At 72.1% G+C, this 22,643-nt stretch overlaps 1 protein-coding gene across 1 annotated transcript; it reads left to right on the top strand.

The window, feature by feature from the left end:
• Positions 1 to 595: 595 nt before the first annotated feature.
• PPP2R1A (protein phosphatase 2 scaffold subunit Aalpha) lies at positions 596 to 22,643 on the top strand. Its single transcript, XM_068924240.1, has 15 exons — positions 596 to 881; positions 2,239 to 2,329; positions 2,968 to 3,068; positions 3,615 to 3,847; positions 7,496 to 7,643; positions 8,256 to 8,411; positions 9,393 to 9,507; positions 12,634 to 12,704; positions 14,472 to 14,606; positions 16,211 to 16,384; positions 18,302 to 18,362; positions 19,453 to 19,607; positions 20,413 to 20,555; positions 21,960 to 22,051; positions 22,244 to 22,643. Exons 1-15 carry the CDS (start codon positions 804 to 806, stop codon positions 22,258 to 22,260), a joined length of 1,770 nt encoding a protein of 589 aa, XP_068780341.1. The 5' UTR covers positions 596 to 803; the 3' UTR covers positions 22,261 to 22,643.

Below are 22,643 nucleotides of genomic sequence, written 5' to 3'. Positions count from 1 at the left end.
ACGCGGCTCCCGCCCCCGCGGGGTTCCCCCCCTCCCCTCCCCGCAGCTCTGACGTCACCGGGGACCCCCAGGGGTGCGCGATGCCCCCTCCCCCCAACACCGAGGGACCCAGGCGTCCGGCCCCGCCCCCCCGTGACATCACTGAGGCACCTGCCGGGGTGGTGCTGCTGCCGGGCTTCCCACCCTACCCCCCACCCGGGGCGTGACATCATCGGGCGTAGCGTGACATCACCATGACATCAGCACGCTGAGGGAGGGGCCGATACGGCGCCACAGGCCGGCGCTGTGGTGACATCATCACACGTCATCTGACTTCGCCGTTCCCCCCCCCCCCAACCTCGGCCGCAAGGCCCCGGAGCAGCGGCCCCGCTGTCACCATGGTGACAGGCCCTGCGGTCGCCGAGCAACGCCGCGTCCCGCCCCCTGCTGTCAATCAAAGCCGGAAGCCAGCCGGGCGGCCGGCCAATCGCGTGGGGTCGCGGGGAGACGGGCGGGCGGCCGACCAATGAGACGAGAGGGAGGCGGGGTCTAGCGGCGGCGTCTCCACCAATAGCGAGGCGGGGTGGGCGGGAAGAGCGGCCAGCCCCTCCAGGGAGGGGTGGGAGCGGCAGCCAATGAGCGCGCACTGCGCCGCGCCTCCCTCCAATGAGAAGCCGCCGGGGCGCGGCCGGAGCCAATGAGAGCCGGAACGGCGGTTGGGGGGGCGGGCCGAAGCCGCGCGGCCGCCAATCAGCGCGGCGCCGCCCCTGCGAAAGCGGCGGGGGCGGCCCCGTGCGCCCCTCAGTGTCGGAGCGGCAGGCAAGATGGCGGCGGCGGACGGCGATGACTCGCTCTACCCCATCGCCGTCCTCATCGACGAGCTCCGCAACGAGGACGTGCAGGTACCGGCGGGACGCAGCCAATGGGCGCCGCGCTCTCAGCCGCCGCTCGGCGCTGCCGCCCTGAGCCGCCCCCCGCCATTGGCCGCGGCGCGGGCGGGCGGGCTGAGGGGGGGGGGGGAAGGCCGGACGGCGACGGCCTCGGGCGCCGTGTGGAAACGCCGCGGTCTGAGACGGGGCCCCTGATTGGCCGCCGCCGCCCCGTGGCGGGAAGGGTGGGGCCAATGCGGGGGGTCGTTTTAGCACGGAATTCTTCCCCCCCCCCCCCGTCGCTGCGGCGGCGATGAGAGGCGGGCTCTGATTGGCTGAGGGCTCCCATTCATTCCTAGCGAGGCCTGCCCCCCCGCTGCTCCCTGATTGGCCCGGCGCGGGTGGAGGGGGCGGGGCTAAGGAGCGCCCCTCTTTCCCTAGGGTTCCCCCTAGGGGTGAGGGGAGGGGCAGAGCAGCCGATCTGAGAGGCGCCGCCTGATTGGCCGCTCCCCTCAGGCGGGCAGCCAATCGGAGAGGCGCTGACAGTAGCTTCCGGGTGGTGGGGGGGGCGGGCGCCACCCGTGGGCAGCCAATCGGGCGGCGCCTTCCCGCCGGGCCGCCTGCCATTGGGCGAATCCCCCCCTCCTCGACACCTCTCTTCCCGAGGGCGGGGATGGGGGGGGGGGAGAGACCACGTGGGGGGCGGGACCCCGGGGCGGCCAATCGCAGCCCGCGGTGGGCGGGGCCAAGGGCAGCCGGGGAGGGGTGTGACCCCCCTCAGAGGGGTGTGATCCCCCCGGAAGGGTGTGATTCCCCCCAAAGAGGGGTGTGATTCCCCCTCAAAGGGGGGTGGGACACCCTCAGAGGGGTGTGATTCCCCCCAAATGGTGGTTGTGACCCCCCTCAGAGGGGTGTGATTCCCCCAGAAGGGTGTGATTCCCCCCAAAGGGGGGGTGTGACCCCCCTCAGAGGGGTGTGATTCCCCCAGAAGGGTGTGATTCCCCCCAAAGGGGGGTGTGACCCCCCTCAGAGGGGTGTGATTCCCCCCCAAAGGGGGTGTGACCCCCCTCAGAGGGGTGTGATCCCCCCGGAAGGGTGTGATTCCCCCCAAAGGGGGGGTGTGACCCCCCTCAGAGGGGTGTGATTCCCCCCAGAGGGGGTGTGTGACCCCCCTCAGAGGGGTGTGATTCCCCCCAAAGGGGGGTGTGACCCCCCCTCAGAGGGGTGTGATCCCCCCCAGAAGGGTGTGATTCCCCCCAAATGGTGGTTGTGACCCCCCCCCCGGAGGGGTGTGATTCCCCCCCGGAGGGGTGTGTTCCCCCCCGGGGGGGTTGCGTTTCACCCCCCCAGGCCCGTTTCTCACCCCCTTTTTGCCCCCCCCCCCCCCCAGCTGCGTCTCAACAGCATCAAGAAGCTGTCGACCATCGCCCTGGCCCTGGGCGTGGAGCGGACCCGCAGCGAGCTCCTGCCCTTCCTCACCGGTGACCGGGGGTGTCGGGGGGGTGTTGGGTGGGTGTCGGGCGGCTGTTGGGGTTGGTAGGCGGTTGTAGGGGCAATTGGTAGATGTTGGGTGGGGGTAGGGGGCAATTGGTGGGTGTTGGGTGGGTGCAGGGGGTGTTGGGCGGGTGTTGGGGGCGATTGGCAGGTGTTAGACGGGTGTAGGAGTTGCTAGGTGGTTGTAGGGGGTAACTGGTAGGTGTTGGGCGGGTGTTGGGGGCTGTTGGCCGGGGTTCGGCGGGTGTAGGGGTTGCTAGGTGGTTGTAGGGGGTAACTGGTAGGTGTTGGGCGGGTGTTGGGGGGCTGTTGGCCGGGGTTAGGCGGGTGTAGGGGTTGCTAGGTGGTTGTAGGGGGTAACTGGTAGGTGTTGGGCGGGTGTTGGGGGCTGTTGGCAGGTGTTAGACGGGTGCAGGGGTTGCTAGGTGGTTGTAGGGGGTAACTGGTAGGTGTTGGGCGGGTGTTGGGGGCTGTTGGCCGGGGTTAGGCGGGTGTAGGGGGGCGAATACTGGGTGTAGGGGGTGATTGGGCGGGCGCTGGGCGGGTGTAGGGAGGCGCTGGGCGGGTGTTGGGGGGCACGTCACAGGCGGCGGGCCGCCTGACGGGGACCGCGCGCCGCCCGCAGACACCATCTACGATGAGGACGAGGTGCTGCTGGCGCTGGCGGAGCAGCTGGGCACCTTCACCGCCCTCGTGGGCGGCCCCGAGTTCGTCCACTGCCTCCTGGTGCGCAGGACGCCTGGGCCCCTCCTGACCCGGACGCCTGGGCCCCTCCCGCGGGGTGGGGGTGTCCCGAGGGTGGGGGAGGGGGGTGTCAGGGCGCCCCACGGGGGCGGTTGGGCGCCCAGGGTGGGTTTGGGGTCACTTAGGGGCGTTTCGGGTCCCTCCAGGGAGGCGTCGGGGTATCGGGGCACCCTGGGGGGGTGTTTTTTGGGGTGTTTTGGGGCTTTCCCGCTGACGTTTTCCGCCTGTCACAACCACCGCTGCGGAGCCCGGCGCCGGGGCAGGGTTTGGGGTGGCTTCGGAGGCGTTCGGGGTCGCAGAGTGACGTTTCGGGTCCCTCCGGCTGTGGAGCCACCCCAGGGCGTTGCGCGCGCGGGTGTTTCCAGGTGACGCTTTCCGCCTGTCGCAACCCCCCCCCCCCCCCGCTGCAGAGCCCGGGGGGGCGGGTTTGGGGTGGCTTCGCAGCGCTGTGGGTCCCCGCGGGGCGACGTGGGGGCGGCGGGTGACGTCGCGGGGCTTGGCGGGTGACGTCGTCTTCGGCGCCGGCAGCCGCCGCTGGAGAGCCTGGCGACGGTGGAGGAGACGGTGGTGCGGGACAAGGCGGTGGAGTCGCTGCGGGCCGTCTCGCACGAGCACTCGCCCGCCGACCTCGAGGGCCACTTCGTGCCGCTGGTGAAGCGCCTGGCCGGCGGCGACTGGTTCACCTCGCGCACCTCCGCCTGCGGCCTCTTCAGCGTCTGCTACCCCCGCGTCTCCAGCCCCGTCAAGGCCGAGCTGCGCCAGTGAGTGTCCCCTCCCCATACAGCCCCCGCTGGCCCCGAGCCGGCTGGGGTGGCCCCAGTTGGGTCCTGGTGGCCCCAAGTTGGCCGTGGTGGCACCACGGTCCTTCCCCGGTGACGCCAAGGTGGCCCCCAGCCCCTCGTCCTCTGTGGTTCTGGCTCCATCAAGGGCTAGCTGTACCCCAGAGTGTCCCCGAGTGTCCCCAAGCCCGTCCTGGTGGCCCCAGATGGGTCCTGGTGGCCCCAAGTTGGCCGTGGTGGCCCCACGGTCCCTCCTGATGACACCAAGGTGGCCCCGAGCTGCTCATCTCCTGCGGCTCCAGCCCCGCTGAGGTCTAGCTGTACCCCAGAGTGTCCCCGAGTGTCCCCGAGCCCGTCCTGGTGGCCCCAGTTGGGTCCTGGTGGCCCCAAGTTGGCCGTGGTGGCACCACAGTCCTTCCCGGTGACGCCAAGGTGGCCCCGAGCTGCTCATCTCCTGCGGCTCCAGCCCCGCTGAGGTCTAGCTGTACCCCAGAGTGTCCCCGAGTGTCCCCGAGCCCGTCCTGGTGGCCCCAGTTGGGTCCTGGTGGCCCCAAGTTGGCCGTGGTGGCACCACAGTCCTTCCCGGTGACGCCAAGGTGGCCCCGAGCTGCTCATCTCCTGCGGCTCCAGCCCCGCTGAGGTCTAGCTGTACCCTAGAGTGTCCCCAAGTGTCCCCAAGCCCGTCCTGGTGGCCCCAAGTTGGCCGTGGTCGCCCCACGGTCCCTCCTGGTGACACCAAGGTGGCCCCGAGCTGCTCATCTCCTGCGGCTCCAGCCCCGCTGAGGTCTAGCTGTACCCCAGAGTGTCCCCGAGTGTCCCCGAGCCAGTCCTGGTGGCCCCAGTTGGGTCCTGGTGGCCCCAAGTTGGCCGTGGTGACCCCACGGTCCTTCCCGGTGACGCCAAGGTGGCCCCGAGCTGCTCATCTCCTGCGGCTCCAGCCCCGCTGAGGTCTAGCTGTACCCTAGAGTGTCCCCGAGTGTCCCTAAATGTCCTTGAGCCCATCCTGGTGGCCCCAGATGGGTCCTGGTGGCCCCAAGTTGGCCGTGGTGGCCCCACGGTCCTTCCCGGTGACACCAAGGTGGCCCCGAGCTGCTCATCTCCTGCGGCTCCAGCCCCGCTGAGGTCTAGCTGTACCCCAGAGTGTCCCCGAGTGTCCCTAAATGTCCTTGAGCCCGTCCTGGTGGCCCCAGATGGGTCCTGGTGGCCCCAAGTTGGCCGTGGTGGCCCCACGGTCCTTCCCGGTGACACCAAGGTGGCCCCGAGCTGCTCATCTCCTGCGGCTCCAGCCCCGCTGAGGTCTAGCTGTACCCCAGAGTGTCCCCGAGTGTCCCCGAGCCCGTCCTGGTGGCCCCAGATGGGTCCTGGTGGCCCCAAGTTGGCCGTGGTGGCCCCACGGTCCCTCCTGATGACACCAAGGTGGCCCCGAGCTGCTCATCTCCTGCAGCTCCAGCCCCGCTGAGGTCTAGCTGTACCCCAGAGTGTCCCCGAGTGTCCCCGAGCCCGTCCTGGTGGCCCCAGATGGGTCCTGGTGGCCCCAAGTTGGCCGTGGTGACCCCACGGTCCTTCCCGGTGACGCCAAGGTGGCCCCGAGCTGCTCATCTCCTGCGGCTCCAGCCCCGCTGAGGTCTAGCTGTACCCTAGAGTGTCCCCGAGTGTCCCTAAATGTCCTTGAGCCCGTCCTGGTGGCCCCAGATGGGTCCTGGTGGCCCCAAGTTGGCCGTGGTGGCCCCACGGTCCTTCCCGGTGACACCAAGGTGGCCCCGAGCTGCTCATCTCCTGCGGCTCCAGCCCCGCTGAGGTCTAGCTGTACCCCAGAGTGTCCCCGAGTGTCCCTAAATGTCCTTGAGCCCGTCCTGGTGGCCCCAGATGGGTCCTGGTGGCCCCAAGTTGGCCGTGGTGGCCCCACGGTCCTTCCCGGTGACACCAAGGTGGCCCCGAGCTGCTCATCTCCTGCGGCTCCAGCCCCGCTGAGGTCTAGCTGTACCCCAGAGTGTCCCCGAGTGTCCCCGAGCCCGTCCTGGTGGCCCCAGATGGGTCCTGGTGGCCCCAAGTTGGCCGTGGTGGCCCCACGGTCCCTCCTGATGACACCAAGGTGGCCCCGAGCTGCTCATCTCCTGCAGCTCCAGCCCCGCTGAGGTCTAGCTGTACCCCAGAGTGTCCCCGAGTGTCCCCGAGCCCGTCCTGGTGGCCCCAGTTGGGTCCTGGTGGCCCCAAGTTGGCCGTGGTGACCCCACGGTCCTTCCCGGTGACGCCAAGGTGGCCCCGAGCTGCTCATCTCCTGCGGCTCCAGCCCCGCTGAGGTCTAGCTGTACCCTAGAGTGTCCCCGAGTGTCCCTAAATGTCCTTGAGCCCGTCCTGGTGGCCCCAGATGGGTCCTGGTGGCCCCAAGTTGGCCGTGGTGGCCCCACGGTCCTTCCCGGTGACACCAAGGTGGCCCCGAGCTGCTCATCTCCTGCGGCTCCAGCCCCGCTGAGGTCTAGCTGTACCCCAGAGTGTCCCCGAGTGTCCCTAAATGTCCTTGAGCCCGTCCTGGTGGCCCCAGATGGGTCCTGGTGGCCCCAAGTTGGCCGTGGTGGCCCCACGGTCCTTCCCGGTGACACCAAGGTGGCCCCGAGCTGCTCATCTCCTGCGGCTCCAGCCCCGCTGAGGTCTAGCTGTACCCCAGAGTGTCCCCGAGTGTCCCCGAGCCCGTCCTGGTGGCCCCAGATGGGTCCTGGTGGCCCCAAGTTGGCCGTGGTGGCCCCACGGTCCCTCCTGATGACACCAAGGTGGCCCCGAGCTGCTCATCTCCTGCAGCTCCAGCCCCGCTGAGGTCTAGCTGTACCCCAGAGTGTCCCCGAGTGTCCCCGAGCCCGTCCTGGTGGCCCCAGATGGGTCCTGGTGGCCCCAAGTTGGCCGTGGTGACCCCACGGTCCTTCCCGGTGACGCCAAGGTGGCCCCGAGCTGCTCATCTCCTGCGGCTCCAGCCCCGCTGAGGTCTAGCTGTACCCTAGAGTGTCCCCGAGTGTCCCTAAATGTCCTTGAGCCCGTCCTGGTGGCCCCAGATGGGTCCTGGTGGCCCCAAGTTGGCCGTGGTGGCCCCACGGTCCTTCCCGGTGACACCAAGGTGGCCCCGAGCTGCTCATCTCCTGCGGCTCCAGCCCCGCTGAGGTCTAGCTGTACCCCAGAGTGTCCCCGAGTGTCCCTAAATGTCCTTGAGCCCGTCCTGGTGGCCCCAGATGGGTCCTGGTGGCCCCAAGTTGGCCGTGGTGGCCCCACGGTCCTTCCCGGTGACACCAAGGTGGCCCCGAGCTGCTCATCTCCTGCAGCTCCAGCCCCGCTGAGGTCTAGCTGTACCCCAGAGTGTCCCCGAGTGTCCCCGAGCCCGTCCTGGTGGCCCCAGATGGGTCCTGGTGGCCCCAAGTTGGCCGTGGTGGCCCCACGGTCCCTCCTGATGACACCAAGGTGGCCCCGAGCTGCTCATCTCCTGCGGCTCCAGCCCCGCTGAGGTCTAGCTGTACCCCAGAGCGTCACCGAGTGTCCCCAAGCGTCCCTGGACGTCCTTGAGCCCATCCTGGTGGCCCCAAGCTGGCGTCCCCCCCCCCCAGCGCGTGTCCGTGTGTCCGTCCGTCCCCCCCCCGCCCCCCGCAGGTACTTCCGCAACCTGTGCTCGGACGACACGCCCATGGTGCGCCGGGCGGCCGCCTCCAAGCTGGGCGAGTTCGCCAAGGTGCTGGAGCTGGAGCACGTCAAGAGCGAGATCATCCCCATGTTCTCCAACCTGGCCTCCGACGAGCAGGTGCGCCCGGACGCCGGGGCCCCGAGCGCGGGGGGGCGGCGTTCCCGGACGCCGGGGTCCCTCGGGGCGCTCCTGGGCCCCTCGGGGCGGCGTTCCCGGACGCCTGGGCCCCTCGGGGCGCTCCTGGGCCCCTCGGGGGCAGGTTCCCGGACGCCTGGGCCCCTCGGGGTGCTCCTGGGCCCCTCGGGGGGCAGGTTCCCGGACACCGGGGCCCCTCGGGGGCAGGTTCCCGGATGCCTGGGCCCCTTGGGGGCAGGTTCCCGGACGCCTGGGCCCCTCGGGGTGCTCCTGGGCCCCTCGGGGGGCAGGTTCCCGGACACCGGGGCCCCTCGGGGGCAGGTTCCCGGACTCCTGGGCCCCTCGGGGTGGTGTTCCCGGCCGCCGGGGCCCCTCGGGGGCAGGTTCCCGGCCGCCTGGGCCCCTCGGGGGCAGGTTCCCGGACACCGGGGCCCCTCGGGGTGGCGTTCCCGGACACCGGGGCCCCTCGGGGCGGCGTTCCCGGCCGCCTGGGCCCCTCGGGGGGACGTTCCCGGACACCGGGGCCCCTCGGGGGCAGGTTCCCGGACTCCTGGGCCCCTCGGGGGGGGCCCCGGCTGACGCCCGGCCCCGCAGGACTCGGTGCGGCTGCTGGCGGTGGAGGCGTGCGTGAACATCGCGCAGCTGCTGCCGCAGGAGGACCTGGAGGCGCTGGTGATGCCCACGCTGCGGCAGGCGGCCGAGGACAAGTCGTGGCGCGTGCGCTACATGGTGGCCGACAAGTTCACCGAGGTCGGTGCCGCCCCGGGGGGGGGGGGACGGGGGGCGCCGCGCCCGTCGTCCGTGTTCCCACCCCCTTCCCCAACCGGGGCCGGGCCCGTCCCCGCCTGACCCCTGACCCCTGACCCCCCCCGCCGTGACCCCTGACCCCCCGCCGTGACCCCGCTGTGACCCCTGACCCCACTGTGACCCCGCTGCGACCCCTGACCCCCCCTGCTGTGACCCCTGACCCCACTGCAACCCCTGACCCCCCCCGCTGTGACCCCGCCGTGACCCCTGACCTCCCGCCGTGACCCCGCTGCGACCCCTGACCCCCCCGCTGCGACCCCTGACCCCCCCACGGGACCCCTGACCCCCCGCCGTGACCCCGCTGTGACCCCTGACCCCACTGTGACCCCGCTGTGACCCCTGACCCCCCCGCTGCGACCCCTGACCCCCCCCACATGACCCCGCTGTGACCCCTGACCCCCCCCACGTGACCCCTGACCCCCCCGCGTGACACCGCTGTGACCCCTGACCCCACTGTGACCCTGCTGTGACCCCTGACCCCCCCACTGTGACCCCTGACCCCCCCGTTGTGACCCCGCTGTGACCCCTGACCCCGCTGTGACCCCTGATCCCGCTGCGACCCCTGACCCCCCCGTGACCCCACTGTGACCCCTGACCCCCCCGCTGTGACCCCTGACCCCCCCACTGCGACCCCTGACCCTGCTGTGACCCCGCCCCCCCCCGCATGACCCCGCTGCGACCCCAGGCACCCTGGGGGCGACTGACGTGACCCCTGACCCCCCCACGTGACCCCGGAGTGACCCCCCCGTGACCCCCGCGCGACCCTACAACCCCCGTAGGACCCTGCGACCCCCCCCGGCGCGTGACGCCCCCCCGAGTGACCCCCCGTGACCCCCGCGCGCCCCGTGGGTGACCCCGCGCGACCCCCCCCGGCGCGTGACGCCCCCCGAGTGACCCCCCGCGCCCCCCCCCGTCCCCCCCCAGCTGCAGCGGGCCGTGGGCCCCGAGATCACCAAGACGGACCTGGTCCCGGCCTTCCAGAACCTCATGAAGGACTGCGAGGCCGAGGTGCGCGCCGCCGCCTCCCACAAGGTCAAAGGTCAGCGCGCCGCCCCCCCCCGGGGCCGCCCGGACGCCTGGGCCCCCCCCGGCGTCCCCCTTCCCACACCCCGGGGCCGCCCGGACGCCTGGGCCCCCCCCGGCATCCCCCTTCCCACACCCCGGGGCCGCCCGGACGCCTGGGCCCCACCCTGGCGTCCCCCTTCCCGCCGCCCGGACGCCTGGGCCCCCCCCGGCGTCCCCCTTCCCACACCCCGGGGCCGCCCGGACGCCTGGGCCCCCCCCCGGCGTCCCCCTTCCCACACCCCGGGGCCACCCGGACGCCTGGGCCCCCCCCCCCGGCGTCCCCTTCCCGCCGCCCGGACGCCTGGGCCCCCCCCCCGGCGTCCCCCTTCCCGCCGCCCGGACGCCTGGGCCCCCCCCCGGCGTCCCCCTTCCCGCCGCCCGGACGCCTGGGCCCCCCCCCGGCGTCCCCCTTCCCGCCGCCCGGACGCCTGGGCCCCCCCCCGGCGTCCCCCTTCCCGCCGCCCGGACGCCTGGGCCCCCCCCCCGGCGTCTCCCTTCCTGCCGCCCGGTCGCCTGGGCCCCCCCCGGCGTCCCCCTTCCCGCCGCCCGGACGCCTGGGCCCCCCCCCCGGCGTCTCCCTTCCCACACCCCGGGGCCGCCCGGACGCCTGGGCCCCCCCCCGGCGTCCCCCTTCCCACACCCCGGGGCCACCCGGACGCCTGGGCCCCCCCCCCCGGCGTCCCCTTCCCGCCGCCCGGACGCCTGGGCCCCCCCCCCGGCGTCTCCCTTCCTGCCGCCCGGTCGCCTGGGCCCCCCCCGGCGTCCCCCTTCCCGCCGCCCGGACGCCTGGGCCCCCCCCCCGGCGTCTCCCTTCCCGCCGCCCGGTCGCCTGGGCCCCCCCCGGCGTCCCCCTTCCCGCCGCCCGGACGCCTGGGCCCCCCCCGGCGTCCCCCTTCCCACACCCCGGGGCCGCCCGGACGCCTGGGCCCCCCCCCGGCGTCCCCCTTCCCACACCCCGGGGCCGCCCGGACGCCTGGGCCCCCCCCGGCGTCCCCCTTCCAACACCCCGGGGCCGCCCGGACGCCTGGGCCCCCCCCCGGCGTCCCCCTTCCCGCCGCCCGGACGCCTGGGCCCCCCCCCCGGCGTCCCCCTTCCCACACCCCGGGGCCGCCCGGACGCCTGGGCCCCCCCGGCGTCCCCCTTCCCGCCGCCCGGACGCCTGGGCCCCCCCCGGCGTCCCCCTTCCCACACCCCGGGGCCGCCCGGACGCCTGGGCCCCCCCCGGCGTCCCCCTTCCCACACCCCGGGGCCGCCCGGACGCCTGGGCCCCCCCCGGCGTCCCCCTTCCCGCCGCCCGGACGCCTGGGCCCCCCCCGGCGTCCCCCTTCCCACACCCCGGGGCCGCCCGGACGCCTGGGCCCCCCCCGGCGTCCCCCTTCCCACACCCCGGGGCCGCCCGGACGCCTGGGCCCCCCCCCGGTGTCCCCCTTCCCGCCGCCCGGACGCCTGGGCCCCCCCCCCGGCGTCTCCCTTCCCGCCGCCCGGACGCCTGGGCCCCCCCCCGGCGTCCCCCTTCCCACACCCCGGGGCCGCCCGGACGCCTGGGCCCCCCCCGGCGTCCCCCTTCCCACACCCCGGGGCCGCCCGGATGCCTGGGCCCCCCCCCCGGCGTCCCCCTTCCCACACCCCGGGGCCGCCCGGACGCCTGGGCCCCCCCCGGCGTCTCCCTTCCCGCCGCCCGGTCGCCTGGGCCCCCCCCCGGCGTCCCCCTTCCCGCCGCCCGGACGCCTGGGCCCCCCCCGGCGTCCCCCTTCCAACACCCCGGGGCCGCCCGGACGCCTGGGCCCCACCCCAGCGTCCCCCTTCCCCCCGCCCGGACGCCTGGGCCCCCCCCGGCGTCCCCCTTCCCGCCGCCCGGACGCCTGGGCCCCCCCCGGCGTCCCCCTTCCAACACCCCGGGGCCGCCCGGACGCCTGGGCCCCCCCCCGGCGTCCCCCTTCCCACACCCCGGGGCCGCCCGGACACCTGGGCCCCCCCCGGCGTCCCCCTTCCCACACCCCGGGGCCGCCCGGACGCCTGGGCCCCCCCCCGGCGTCCCCCTTCCCACACCCCGGGGCCGCCCGGACGCCTGGGCCCCCCCCCGGCGTCCCCCTTCCCACACCCCGGGGCCGCCCGGACGCCTGGGCCCCCCCCGGCGTCCCCCTTCCCACACCCCGGGGCCGCCCGGACGCCTGGGCCCCCCCCGGCGTCCCCCTTCCCACACCCCGGGGCCGCCCGGACGCCTGGGCCCCACCCGGCGTCCCCCTTCCAACACCCCGGGGCCGCCCGGACGCCTGGGCCCCCCCCGGCGTCCCCCTTCCCACACCCCGGGGCCGCCCGGACGCCTGGGCCCCCCCCCGGCGTCTCCCTTCCAACACCCCGGGGCCGCCCGGACGCCTGGGCCCCCCCCGGCGTCCCCCTTCCCGCCGCCCGGACGCCTGGGCCCCCCCCCCGGCGTCCCCCTTCCCACATCCCGGGGCCGCCCGGACGCCTGGGCCCCCCCCCGGCGTCCCCCTTCCCGCCGCCCGGACGCCTGGGCCCCCCCCCGGCGTCCCCCTTCCCGCCGCCCGGTCGCCTGGGCCCCCCCCCGGCGTCCCCCTTCCCGCCGCCCGGACGCCTGGGCCCCCCCCGGCGTCCCCCTTCCCGCCGCCCGGACGCCTGGGCCCCCCCCGGCGTCCCCCTTCCCGCCGCCCGGACGCCTGGGCCCCCTTGGTGCTGTCCCCTCGTGTCCCCATGTCCCCCCGTGTCCCCCCGTGTCCCCCCGTGTCCCCCCGTGTCCCCCCGTGTCCCCCGTGTCACCGCTGTCCCCCCGTGTCCCCCCCTGTCCCCCCGTGTCTCCCGTGTCACCGCTGTCCCCTCGTGTCCCCGTGTCCCCCCGTGTCTCCCCTCGTGTCACCGCTGTCCCCCCGTGTCCCCCCGTGTCCCCCCGTGTCCCCCATGTCACCGCTGTCCCCCCGTGTCCCCCGTGTCCCCACTGTCCCCCCCGTGTCCCCCCCTGTCCCCCCATGTCCCTCCATGTCCCCCATGTCCCCCCATGTCCCCCGTGTCCCCACTGTCCCCCCGTGTCCCCCCCTGTCCCCCCGTGTCCCCCGTGTCACCGCTGTCCCCTCGTGTCCCCCAGAGTTCTGCGAGAACCTGTCGCCCGACTGCCGCGAGGGCGTCATCATGGGCCAGATCCTGCCCTGCATCAAGGTAGGGCCGGGGACGGGCCGGGGTGGGGGGCACCCCGGGGACACCCTGGGGACACCCCGGGGCGTCGTCGGGGGCCGGAGCCTGCCCCGCATGGCGGTGGGGCCGGGCCGGGGACACCCTGAGGTGCAGGGGACGTCTTGGCGACACCGCGGTGGTGGCCCCCCGCCGGGGTGAGGGCACCATGGTGACGCTCTAGAGACACCCGGGTGACACTGTGGGGCACAGGGACACCTTGGGGACACAGCGGTGACGCTCTAGGGACACCCGGGTGACACTGTGGGGCACAGGGACACTTTGGGGACACAGCGGTGACGCTCTAGGGACACCCGGGTGACAGCACAGGGTGCAGGGACACCTTGGGGACACAGCGGTGACGCTCTAGGGACACCCGGGTGACACTGTGGGGCACAGGGACACTTTGGGGACACAGCGGTGACGCTCTAGGGACACCTGGGTGACAGCACGGGGTGCGGGGACACCTTGGGGACACAGCGGTGACGCTCTAGGGACACCCGGGTGACAGCACGGGGTGCGGGGACACCTTGGGGACACAGTGGTGACGCTCTAGGGACACCTGGGTGACAGCACGGGGTGCGGGGACACCTTGGGGACACAGCGGTGACGCTCTAGGGACACCCGGGTGACAGCACGGGGTGCGGGGACACCTTGGGGACACAGCGGTGACGCTCTAGGGACACCCGGGTGACAGCACGGGGCGCAGGGACACCTTGGGGACACAGCGGTGACGCTCTAGGGACACCCGGGTGACAGCACGGGGTGCAGGGACACCTTGGGGACGCAGCGGTGACGCTCTAGGGACACCCGGGTGACAGCACGGGGTGCAGGGACACCTTGGGGACGCAGCGGTGACGCTCTAGGGACACCCGGGTGACAGCACGGGGCGCAGGGACACCTTGGGGACACAGCGGTGACGCTCTAGGGACACCCGGGTGACAGCACGGGGCGCAGGGACACCTTGGGGACGCAGCGGTGACGCTCTAGGGACACCCGGGTGACAGCACGGGGCGCAGGGACACCTTGGGGACACAGCGGTGACGCTCTAGGGACACCCGGGTGACAGCACGGGGTGCAGGGACACCTTGGGGACGCTATGGTGACGCTCTAGGGACACCCGGGTGACAGCACGGGGTGCAGGGACACCTTGGGGACACAGCGGTGATGCTCTAGGGACACCCGGGTGACACTGTGGGGCACAGGGACACCTTGGGGACACAGCGGTGACGCTCTAGGGACACCTGGGTGACAGCACGGGGTGCGGGGACACCTTGGGGACACAGCGGTGACGCTCTAGGGACACCTGGGTGACAGCACGGGGTGCAGGGACACCTTGGGGACACAGCAGTGACGCTCTAGGGACACCGTGGTGACACTGTGGGGCACAGAGACACCTTGGGGACACCGTGGTGACACTGTGGGGTGGGGGGACACCGTGGGAACGCTATGGTGACACTCTAGGGACAGGTGGGTGACAGCATGGGGTGCAAGGACACCATAGGGACACTCTAGGGACACCTAGGCGCCACCATGGGGTGCAGGGACACCTTGGGGACACCTGGGTGACACCATGGGCTGTAGGGACAGCTCAGGGCCACCATGGTGATGCTCTAGGGACGCTCTGGTGATACCATGGGGTGCGGGGACACCTCGGGGACACCGTGGTGACACTCTAGGTGTCACCGTGAGGGCGCGGGGGCGCCTCGGGGCCACCCCGGGGTCGGCAGTGACGGGCGCGTCCCCGGGGGGCAGGAGCTGGTGTCGGACGCCAACCAACACGTGAAGTCGGCGCTGGCCTCCGTCATCATGGGCCTGTCCCCGATCCTGGGCAAGGACAACACCGTGGAGCACCTGCTGCCCCTCTTCCTGGCCCAGCTCAAGGACGAGGTGGGTCCCCGCGCGGCGTCACGGGTCAACGCGCGGCGTCACGGGTCAGCACGGGTTGTCACGGGTCAGCACGGGGCGCCACGGGTCAACACGGGGCGTCACGGGTTGTCCCCGCGCGTCGCCGCGGCCCCGCAGGGCACCTGCTGCCCCTCTTCCTGGCCCAGCTCAAGGACGAGGTGGGTCCTCAAGTGACGTCACGTGGCGTCACGTGACTTCATGGGTCAACACGCATCAACATGGGTCAACACACGTCAACACGGGTCAACATGGGTCAACACACATCAACATGGGTCAACACAGGGCGTCATGGGTTGTCCCCACGTGTCACCACGGCCCTGTGGGGCACCTGCTGCCCCTCTTCCTGGCCCAGCTCAAGGACGAGGTGGGTCCCCAAGCGATGTCATGTGGCATCATGGGTCAACGCATGTCAACGTGGGTCAACACACGTCACCATGGGTCAACACATGTCAACGTGGGTCAATATGGGTCAACATGGGTCAACACACATCAACGTGGGTCAACACACATCACCATGGGTCAATATGGGTCAACATGGGTCAACACACGTCACCATGGGCCAACACATGTCACCATGGGTCAATATGGGTCAACATGGGTCAACACACATCAGCGTGGGTCAACACACGTCAACATGGGTCAACACGGATCAACACACGTCAACGTGGGTCAACACACGTCAACATGGGTCAACATGGGTCAACATGGTTTAACACACGTCACCATGGGTCAATATGGGTCAACATGGGTCAACACATGTCAATGTGGGTCAACACACGTCACCATGGGTCAATATGGGTCAACATGGGTCAACACACGTCACCATGGGCCAACACATGTCACCATGGGTCAATATGGGTCAACATGGGTCAACACACATCAGCGTGGGTCAACACACGTCAACACGGGTCAACACACGTCAACGTGGGTCAACACACGTCACCATGGGTCAATGTGGGTCAACACACGTCAACATGGGTCAACACACGTCACCATGGGTCAACATGGGTCAACACACGTCAACGTGGGTCAACACACGTCACCATGGGTCAATATGGGTCCATATAGGTCAACATGGGTCAACACACGTCAACATGGGTCAACATGGGTCAACATGGTTTAACACACGTCACCATGGGTCAATATGGGTCAACATGGGTCAACACATGTCAATGTGGGTCAACACACGTCACCATGGGTCAATATGGGTCAACATGGGTCAACACACGTCACCATGGGCCAACACATGTCACCATGGGTCAATATGGGTCAACATGGGTCAACACATCAGCATGGGTCAACACACATCAACATGGGTCAACATGGGTCAACACACGTCAACGTGGGTCAACACACGTCACCATGGGTCAATATGGGTCACCATGGGCCGACACACATGAACGTGGCTCAACACGGGGTGTCACGGGTCGTCGCCGCGGCCCGGCGGGGCACCTGCTGCCCCTCTTCCTGGCCCAGCTCACGGCCGAGGTGGGTCCGCGCGCATCGCGCGCGTGTGCTGGAGGCGCGCGTGTGCTCCAGCCGGTGACCTGCGGGGGCGCGCGCCCTGACACGCGTGTCGCCGGCAGTGCCCCGAGGTTCGGCTCAACATCATCTCCAACCTGGACTGCGTCAACGAGGTGATCGGCATCCGGCAGCTCTCGCAGTCGCTGCTGCCGGCCATCGTGGAGCTGGCCGAGGACGCCAAGTGGCGCGTGCGGCTGGCCATCATCGAGTACATGCCCCTGCTGGCCGGGCAGCTGGTGAGACTGGGGGCACTGGGGGCACTGGGAGCACTGGGAGGGGGCCAAGTGGCGCGTGCGGCTGGCCATCATGGAGTACATGCCCCTGCTGGCCGGGCAGCTGGTGAGACTGGGGGCACTGGGGGCACTGGGAGCACTGGGAGGGGGCCAAGTGGCGCGTGCGGCTGGCCATCATCGAGTACATGCCCCTGCTGGCCGGGCAGCTGGTGAGACTGGGGGCACTGGGGGCACTGGGAGCACTGGGAGGGGGCCAAGTGGCGCGTGCGGCTGGCCATCATGGAGTACATGCCCCTGCTGGCCGGGCAGCTGGTGAGACTGGGGGCACTGGGGGCACTGGGAGCACTGGGAGGGGGCACTGGGAACACTGGGAGCACTGGGGGCACTGGGAGGGGGTGCTGGGGGCACTGGGAGGGGGCGCTGGGAGCACTGGGAGTACTGGGAGCACTGGGAGGGGGCCAAGTGGCGCGTGCGGCTGGCCATCATCGAGTACATGCCCCTGCTGGCCGGGCAGCTGGTGAGACTGGGGGCACTGGGGGCACTGGGGGCACTGGGAGGGGGCACTGGGAGCACTGGGAGCACTGGGAGGGGGCCAAGTGGCGCGTGCGGCTGGCCATCATGGAGTACATGCCCCTGCTGGCCGGGCAGCTGGTGAGACTGGGGGCACTGGGGGCACTGGGAGCACTGGGAGGGGGCACTGGGAACACTGGGAGCACTGGGGGCACTGGGAGGGGGTGCTGGGGGCACTGGGAGGGGGCGCTGGGAGCACTGGGAGTACTGGGAGCACTGGGAGGGGGCCAAGTGGCGCGTGCGGCTGGCCATCATCGAGTACATGCCCCTGCTGGCCGGGCAGCTGGTGAGACTGGGGGCACTGGGGGCACTGGGGGCACTGGGAGGGGGCACTGGGAGCACTGGGAGCACTGGGAGGGGGCCAAGTGGCGCGTGCGGCTGGCCATCATGGAGTCCATGCCCCTGCTGGCCGGGCAGCTGGTGAGACTGGGGGCACTGGGAGCACTGGGAGGGGGCGCTGGGAGCACTGGGAGCACTGGGAGGGGGCGCTGGGAGCACTGGGAGCACTGGGAGGGGGCCAAGTGGCGCGTGCGGCTGGCCATCATGGAGTCCATGCCCCTGCTGGCCGGGCAGCTGGTGAGACTGGGGGCACTGGGAGCACTGGGAGGGGGCGCTGGGAGCACTGGGAGCACTGGGAGGGGGCGCTGGGAGCACTGGGAGCACTGGGAGGGGGCCAAGTGGCGCGTGCGGCTGGCCATCATGGAGTCCATGCCCCTGCTGGCCGGGCAGCTGGTGAGACTGGGGGCACTGGGGGCACTGGGAGCACTGGGAGGGGGCGCTGGGAGCACTGGGAGGGGGCGCTGGGAGCACTGGGAGCACTGGGAGGAGGTACTGGGAGCACTGGGAGCACTGGGAGGGGGCCAAGTGGCGCGTGCGGCTGGCCATCATCGAGTACATGCCCCTGCTGGCCGGGCAGCTGGTGAGACTGGGGGCACTGGGAGCACTGGGAGGGGGCGCTGGGAGCACTGGGAGCACTGGGAGGAGGTACTGGGAGTACTGGGAGCACTGGGAGGGGGCCAAGTGGCGCGTGCGGCTGGCCATCATGGAGTCCATGCCCCTGCTGGCCGGGCAGCTGGTGAGACTGGGGGCACTGGGGCCACTGGGAGCACTGGGAGGGGGCGCTGGGAGCACTGGGAGGAGGTACTGGGAGCACTGGGAGGGGGCACTGGGAGCACTGGGAGCTGGCAGCAGGGTGGCAGCTGGGTGCACTGGGAGGTACTGGGGGACGGGACTGGGAGGGGCTGGTCTGTAGTGGTCCATACTGGTCCGAACTGGTCGGTACTGGTGCAAACTGGTCGGTACTGGTGCAAACTGGTCGGTACTGGTGCAAACTGGTGCAAACTGGCGCAGGGCGTGGAGTTCTTCGACGAGAAGCTGAACTCGCTCTGCATGGCCTGGCTGGTCGACCACGGTGCGCCCGGACGCCTGGGCCCCCGCCTGGGCTCCTGGGGGATACTGGGGGGCACTGGGGGATACTGGGAGGGCACTGGGGGTGCTGGGGGGCACTGGGGGATACTGGGAGGGCCCAGGGGGGGCCTTGGGGGTCACTGGGGGATACTGGGAGGGCACTGGGGGTGCTGGGGGGCACTGGGGGATACTGGGAGGGCACTGGGGGTGCTGGGGGGCACTGGGGGATACTGGGAGGGCGCTGGGGGGCACTGCGTAGGGCACTGGGGGTCCCAGGGGGCCCCAGGGGGTTACTGGGAGTCACTGGTTGTACTGGTGGTTACTGGGGCTCCCTGAGGTTTCCTGGGGCATGCTGGGTGGTTACTGGGAGTCACTGGGATTTACTGGGGGTTACTGGTGGTGCTGGGCAGTCCCAGGAGGTTACTGGGGTCCCTGGGGGTGCGGGGTGGTTACTGGTGGTGACTGGGAGTTACTGGGAGTTCCTGGGGTCCCTGGGGGTGCGGGGCGGGTACTGGTGGTGACTGGGAGTTACTGGGAGTTCCTGGGGTCCCTGGGGGTGTGGGGCGGGTACTGGTGGTGACTGGGAGTTACTGGGAGTTCCTGGGGTCCCTGGGGGTGCGGGGTGGGTACTGGTGGTGACTGGGAGTTACTGGGAGTTCCTGGGGTCCCTGGGGGTGCGGGGCGGGTACTGGTGGTGACTGGGAGTTACTGGGAGTTCCTGGGGTCCCTGGGGGTGCGGGGTGGATACTGGTGGTGACTGGGAGTTACTGGGAGTTCCTGGGGTCCCTGGGGGTGCGGGGCGGGTACTGGTGGTGACTGGGAGTTACTGGGAGTTCCTGGGGTCCCTGGGGGTGCGGGGTGGATACTGGTGGTGACTGGGAGTTCCTGGGAGTTCCTGGGATCTCTGGGGGTGCGGGGTGGTTACTGGTGGTGACTGGGAGTTACTGGGAGTTCCTGGGGTCCCTGGGGGTGCGGGGTGGCTACTGGTGGTGACTGGGAGTTACTGGGAGTTCCTGGGGCGGGTACTGGGAGTTACTGGGAGTTACTGGGATGCCTGGCGCTCCGGTGCTGACCGGGGGGGGGGGGGCTCCCAGTTTACGCCATCCGCGAGGCGGCGACCAGTAACCTGCGCAAACTGGTGGAGAAGTTTGGGCGCGAGTGGGCGCAGGCCACCATCGTGCCCAAGGTGCTGGCGATGGCGGCCGACCCCAACTACCTGCACCGCATGACCACCCTCTTCTGCATCAACGTGAGCCGGGCGCCGGGGCCCCTTCCCCGGACACCTGGGCCCTTCCCCGGACACCTGGGCCCTTCCCCCGGACACCTGGGCCCCTTCCCCCGGACACCTGGGCCCCTTCCCCCGGACACCTGGGCCCTTCCTCTCCCAGACACCTGGGCCCCTCCCCGCCCGGACGCCGGGGCCCTTCCCCGGACACCTGGGCCCTTCCCCCGGACACCTGGGCCCCTCCTCGCCCGGGCGCCTGGGCCCCTTCACCCCGGACACCTGGGCCCCTTCCCCCGGACACCTGGGCCCTTCCTCTCCCAGACACCTGGGCCCCTCCTCGCCCGGACGCCGGGGCCCTTCCCCCGGACACCTGGGCCCTTCCTCGCCCGGACACCTGGGCCCCTCCCGGACACCTGGGCCCCCCCGGACACCTGGGCCCCCCCGGACACCTGGGCCCCCCCCGGACACCTGGGCCCCCCCCGGACGCCTGGGCCCCTCCCGGACACCTGGGCCCCCCCCGGACGCCTGGGTCCCTCCCCGGACACCTGGGTCCCTCCCGGACACCTGGGCCCCTCCCCGGACACCTGGGTCCCTCCCGGACACCTGGGCCCCTCCCCGGACACCTGGGCCCCCCCTGGACACCTGGGCCCCTCCCGGACGCCTGGGCCCCTTCCCGGACACCTGGGTCCCTCCCGGACACCTGGGCCCCCCCCGGACACCTGGGCCCCTCCCGGACACCTGGGTCCCTCCCGGACACCTGGGCCCCTCCCCGGACACCTGGGTCCCTCCTGGCCACCTGGGCCCCCCCGGACGCCTGGGCCCCGCGCAGGTGCTGTCGGAGGTGTGCGGCCAGGAGATCACCACCAAGCAGATGCTGCCGACGGTGCTGCGCATGGCCGCCGACGCCGTGGCCAACGTGCGCTTCAACGTGGCCAAGTCGCTGCAGAAGATCGGCCCCATCCTGGACAGCAGGTGCGCGGCCCGCCCCGACACGCGTGTGCTCCGCCCCGACACGTGTGTGCTCCGCCCCGACACGCGTGTGCTGCCGCCCCGACACGCGTGTGCCGCCCCGACACGCGTGTGCTCCGCCCCGACACACGTGTGCTCTGCCCCGACACGCGTGTGCCGCCCCGACACGCGTGTGCTGCCGCCCCGACACGCGTGTGCTCCGCCCCGACACGCGTGTGCCGCCCCGACACGCGTGTGCTGCCGCCCCGACACGCGTGTGCCGCCCCGACACGCGTGTGCTGCCGCCCCGACACGCGTGTGCTCCGCCCCGACACGCGTGTGCCGCCGCCCCGACACGCGTGTGCCGCCCCGACACGCGTGTGCCGCCGCCCCGACACGCGTGTGCCGCCGCCCCGACACGCGTGTGCCGCCGCCCCGACACGCGTGTGCTCCGCCCTGACACGCGTGTGCTCCGCCCCGACACGCGTGTGCTCCGCCCTGACACGCGTGTGCTGCCGCCCCGACACGCGTGTGCTGCCGCCCCGACACGCGTGTGCTGCCGCCCCGACACGCGTGTGCTCCGCCCTGACACGCGTGTGCCGCCCCGACACGCGTGTGCTCCGCCCTGACACGCGTGTGCTGCCGCCCCGACACACGTGTGCCGCCCCGACACGCGTGTGCTGCCGCCCCGACACGCGTGTGCTCCGCCCCGACACGCGTGTGCTCCGCCCTGACACGCGTGTGCTCCGCCCCGACACGCGTGTGCCGCCCCGACACGCGTGTGCTGCCGCCCCGACACGCGTGTGCTCCGCCCTGACACGCGTGTGCCGCCGCCCCGACACACGTGTGCCGCCCCGACACGCGTGTGCTGCCGCCCCGACACGCGTGTGCTCCGCCCCGACACGCGTGTGCCGCCGCCCCGACACGCGTGTGCTGCCGCCCCGACACGTGTGTGCTCCGCCCCGACACGCGTGTGCTCCGCCCCGACGCGCGTGTGCTCCGCCCCGACACGCGTGTGCTGCACACGCATGTCCCCCCCACACCCGTGTTCACCCCACGCTGTGCCCCCACGCCCACGTGTTCACCCCGCCCCGTGTCCTTTGCACACGCGTGTCCCCCGACACGTGTTCCTCCCCATACACGTGTCCCCCGCACACGCATGCTCACCCCATGCCCATGTCCCCCCCGCGCATGCACGTTGCCCCCGTGCACGTGGGTTCCCCTGCGCACACGTGTTCCCCCCGCACACGCGTGTTCACCCTGCGCACGCGTTCCCCCCCACGCGTGTTCCCTCCGCGCACGCATGTTGACCCCGCGCACACGTGTTCACCCTGCACACGCGTGTCCCCCCCCGCACACACGTGTTCCCCACGCACACGTGTTCACCCCGCACACGCGTGTTCACCCCGCACACGCGTGTCCCCCCAGCACGCTGCAGGCCGAGGTGAAGCCGGTGCTGGAGAAACTCACCCAGGACCAAGACGTCGACGTCAAATACTTCGCCCAGGAGGCCCTGAGCGGTACGGGGACACGGGGGGGGGGACACGGGGGGGGACACGGGGGGGACACGGGGGGGACACGGGGGGGACACGGGGGGGGACACGGGGGGGACACGGGGGGGACACGGGGGGGGACACGGGGGGGACACGGGGGGGACACGGGGGGTCCCGAGCCGGCGCTCACGCGTGTCCCCCCCGGCCGTGTCCCCGCAGTGCTGGCGCTGGCGTGACGGGACGCCGAGGAGCCGCCGACCGCCCCGCGCCGGCCCCGCATGCGACCGGCGCGTCCCCACCGCGCGGTGACGCTCGTCCCGGTGTCCCCACCGCCGGCAACACTCGTCCCGGTGTCCCCACCGCCGGCAACACTCGTCCCGGCGTCCCCGCCGCCGGCAACACTCGGCGTCCCCACCGCGCGGTGACGCTCGTCCCGGTGTCCCCGCCGCCGGCAACACTCGGCGTCCCCGCGCGGTGACGCTCGTCCCGGTGTCCCCACCGCCGGTGACACTCGTCCCGGCGTCACCGCTCCGGGCTGGCGTCCCCGTGTCGTCCCCCCCCCCCCCCCCCGCGTCATTCACCTAACGACCTTCGCGGTTAATAAAACCCTCGACCGTTT

This window comes from Struthio camelus, chromosome 39 (assembly GCF_040807025.1).
Source record: "Struthio camelus isolate bStrCam1 chromosome 39, bStrCam1.hap1, whole genome shotgun sequence".
NCBI lineage: Eukaryota > Metazoa > Chordata > Aves > Struthioniformes > Struthionidae > Struthio > Struthio camelus.
This window is presented reverse-complemented; position numbering and strand designations above follow the sequence as displayed.

Bases quoted from the DNA above. Each gene is read 5' to 3' on its own strand.
- PPP2R1A (XM_068924240.1), top strand. From the start codon at position 804: ATGGCGGCGGCGGACGGCGATGACTCGCTCTACCCCATCGCCGTCCTC. The intron at 3,069-3,614 runs GTGCGCAGGACG...CGGCGCCGGCAG, and splicing joins AGTTCGTCCACTGCCTCCTG to CCGCCGCTGGAGAGCCTGGC. The intron at 14,607-16,210 runs GTGGGTCCCCGC...TGTCGCCGGCAG, and splicing joins TGGCCCAGCTCAAGGACGAG to TGCCCCGAGGTTCGGCTCAA.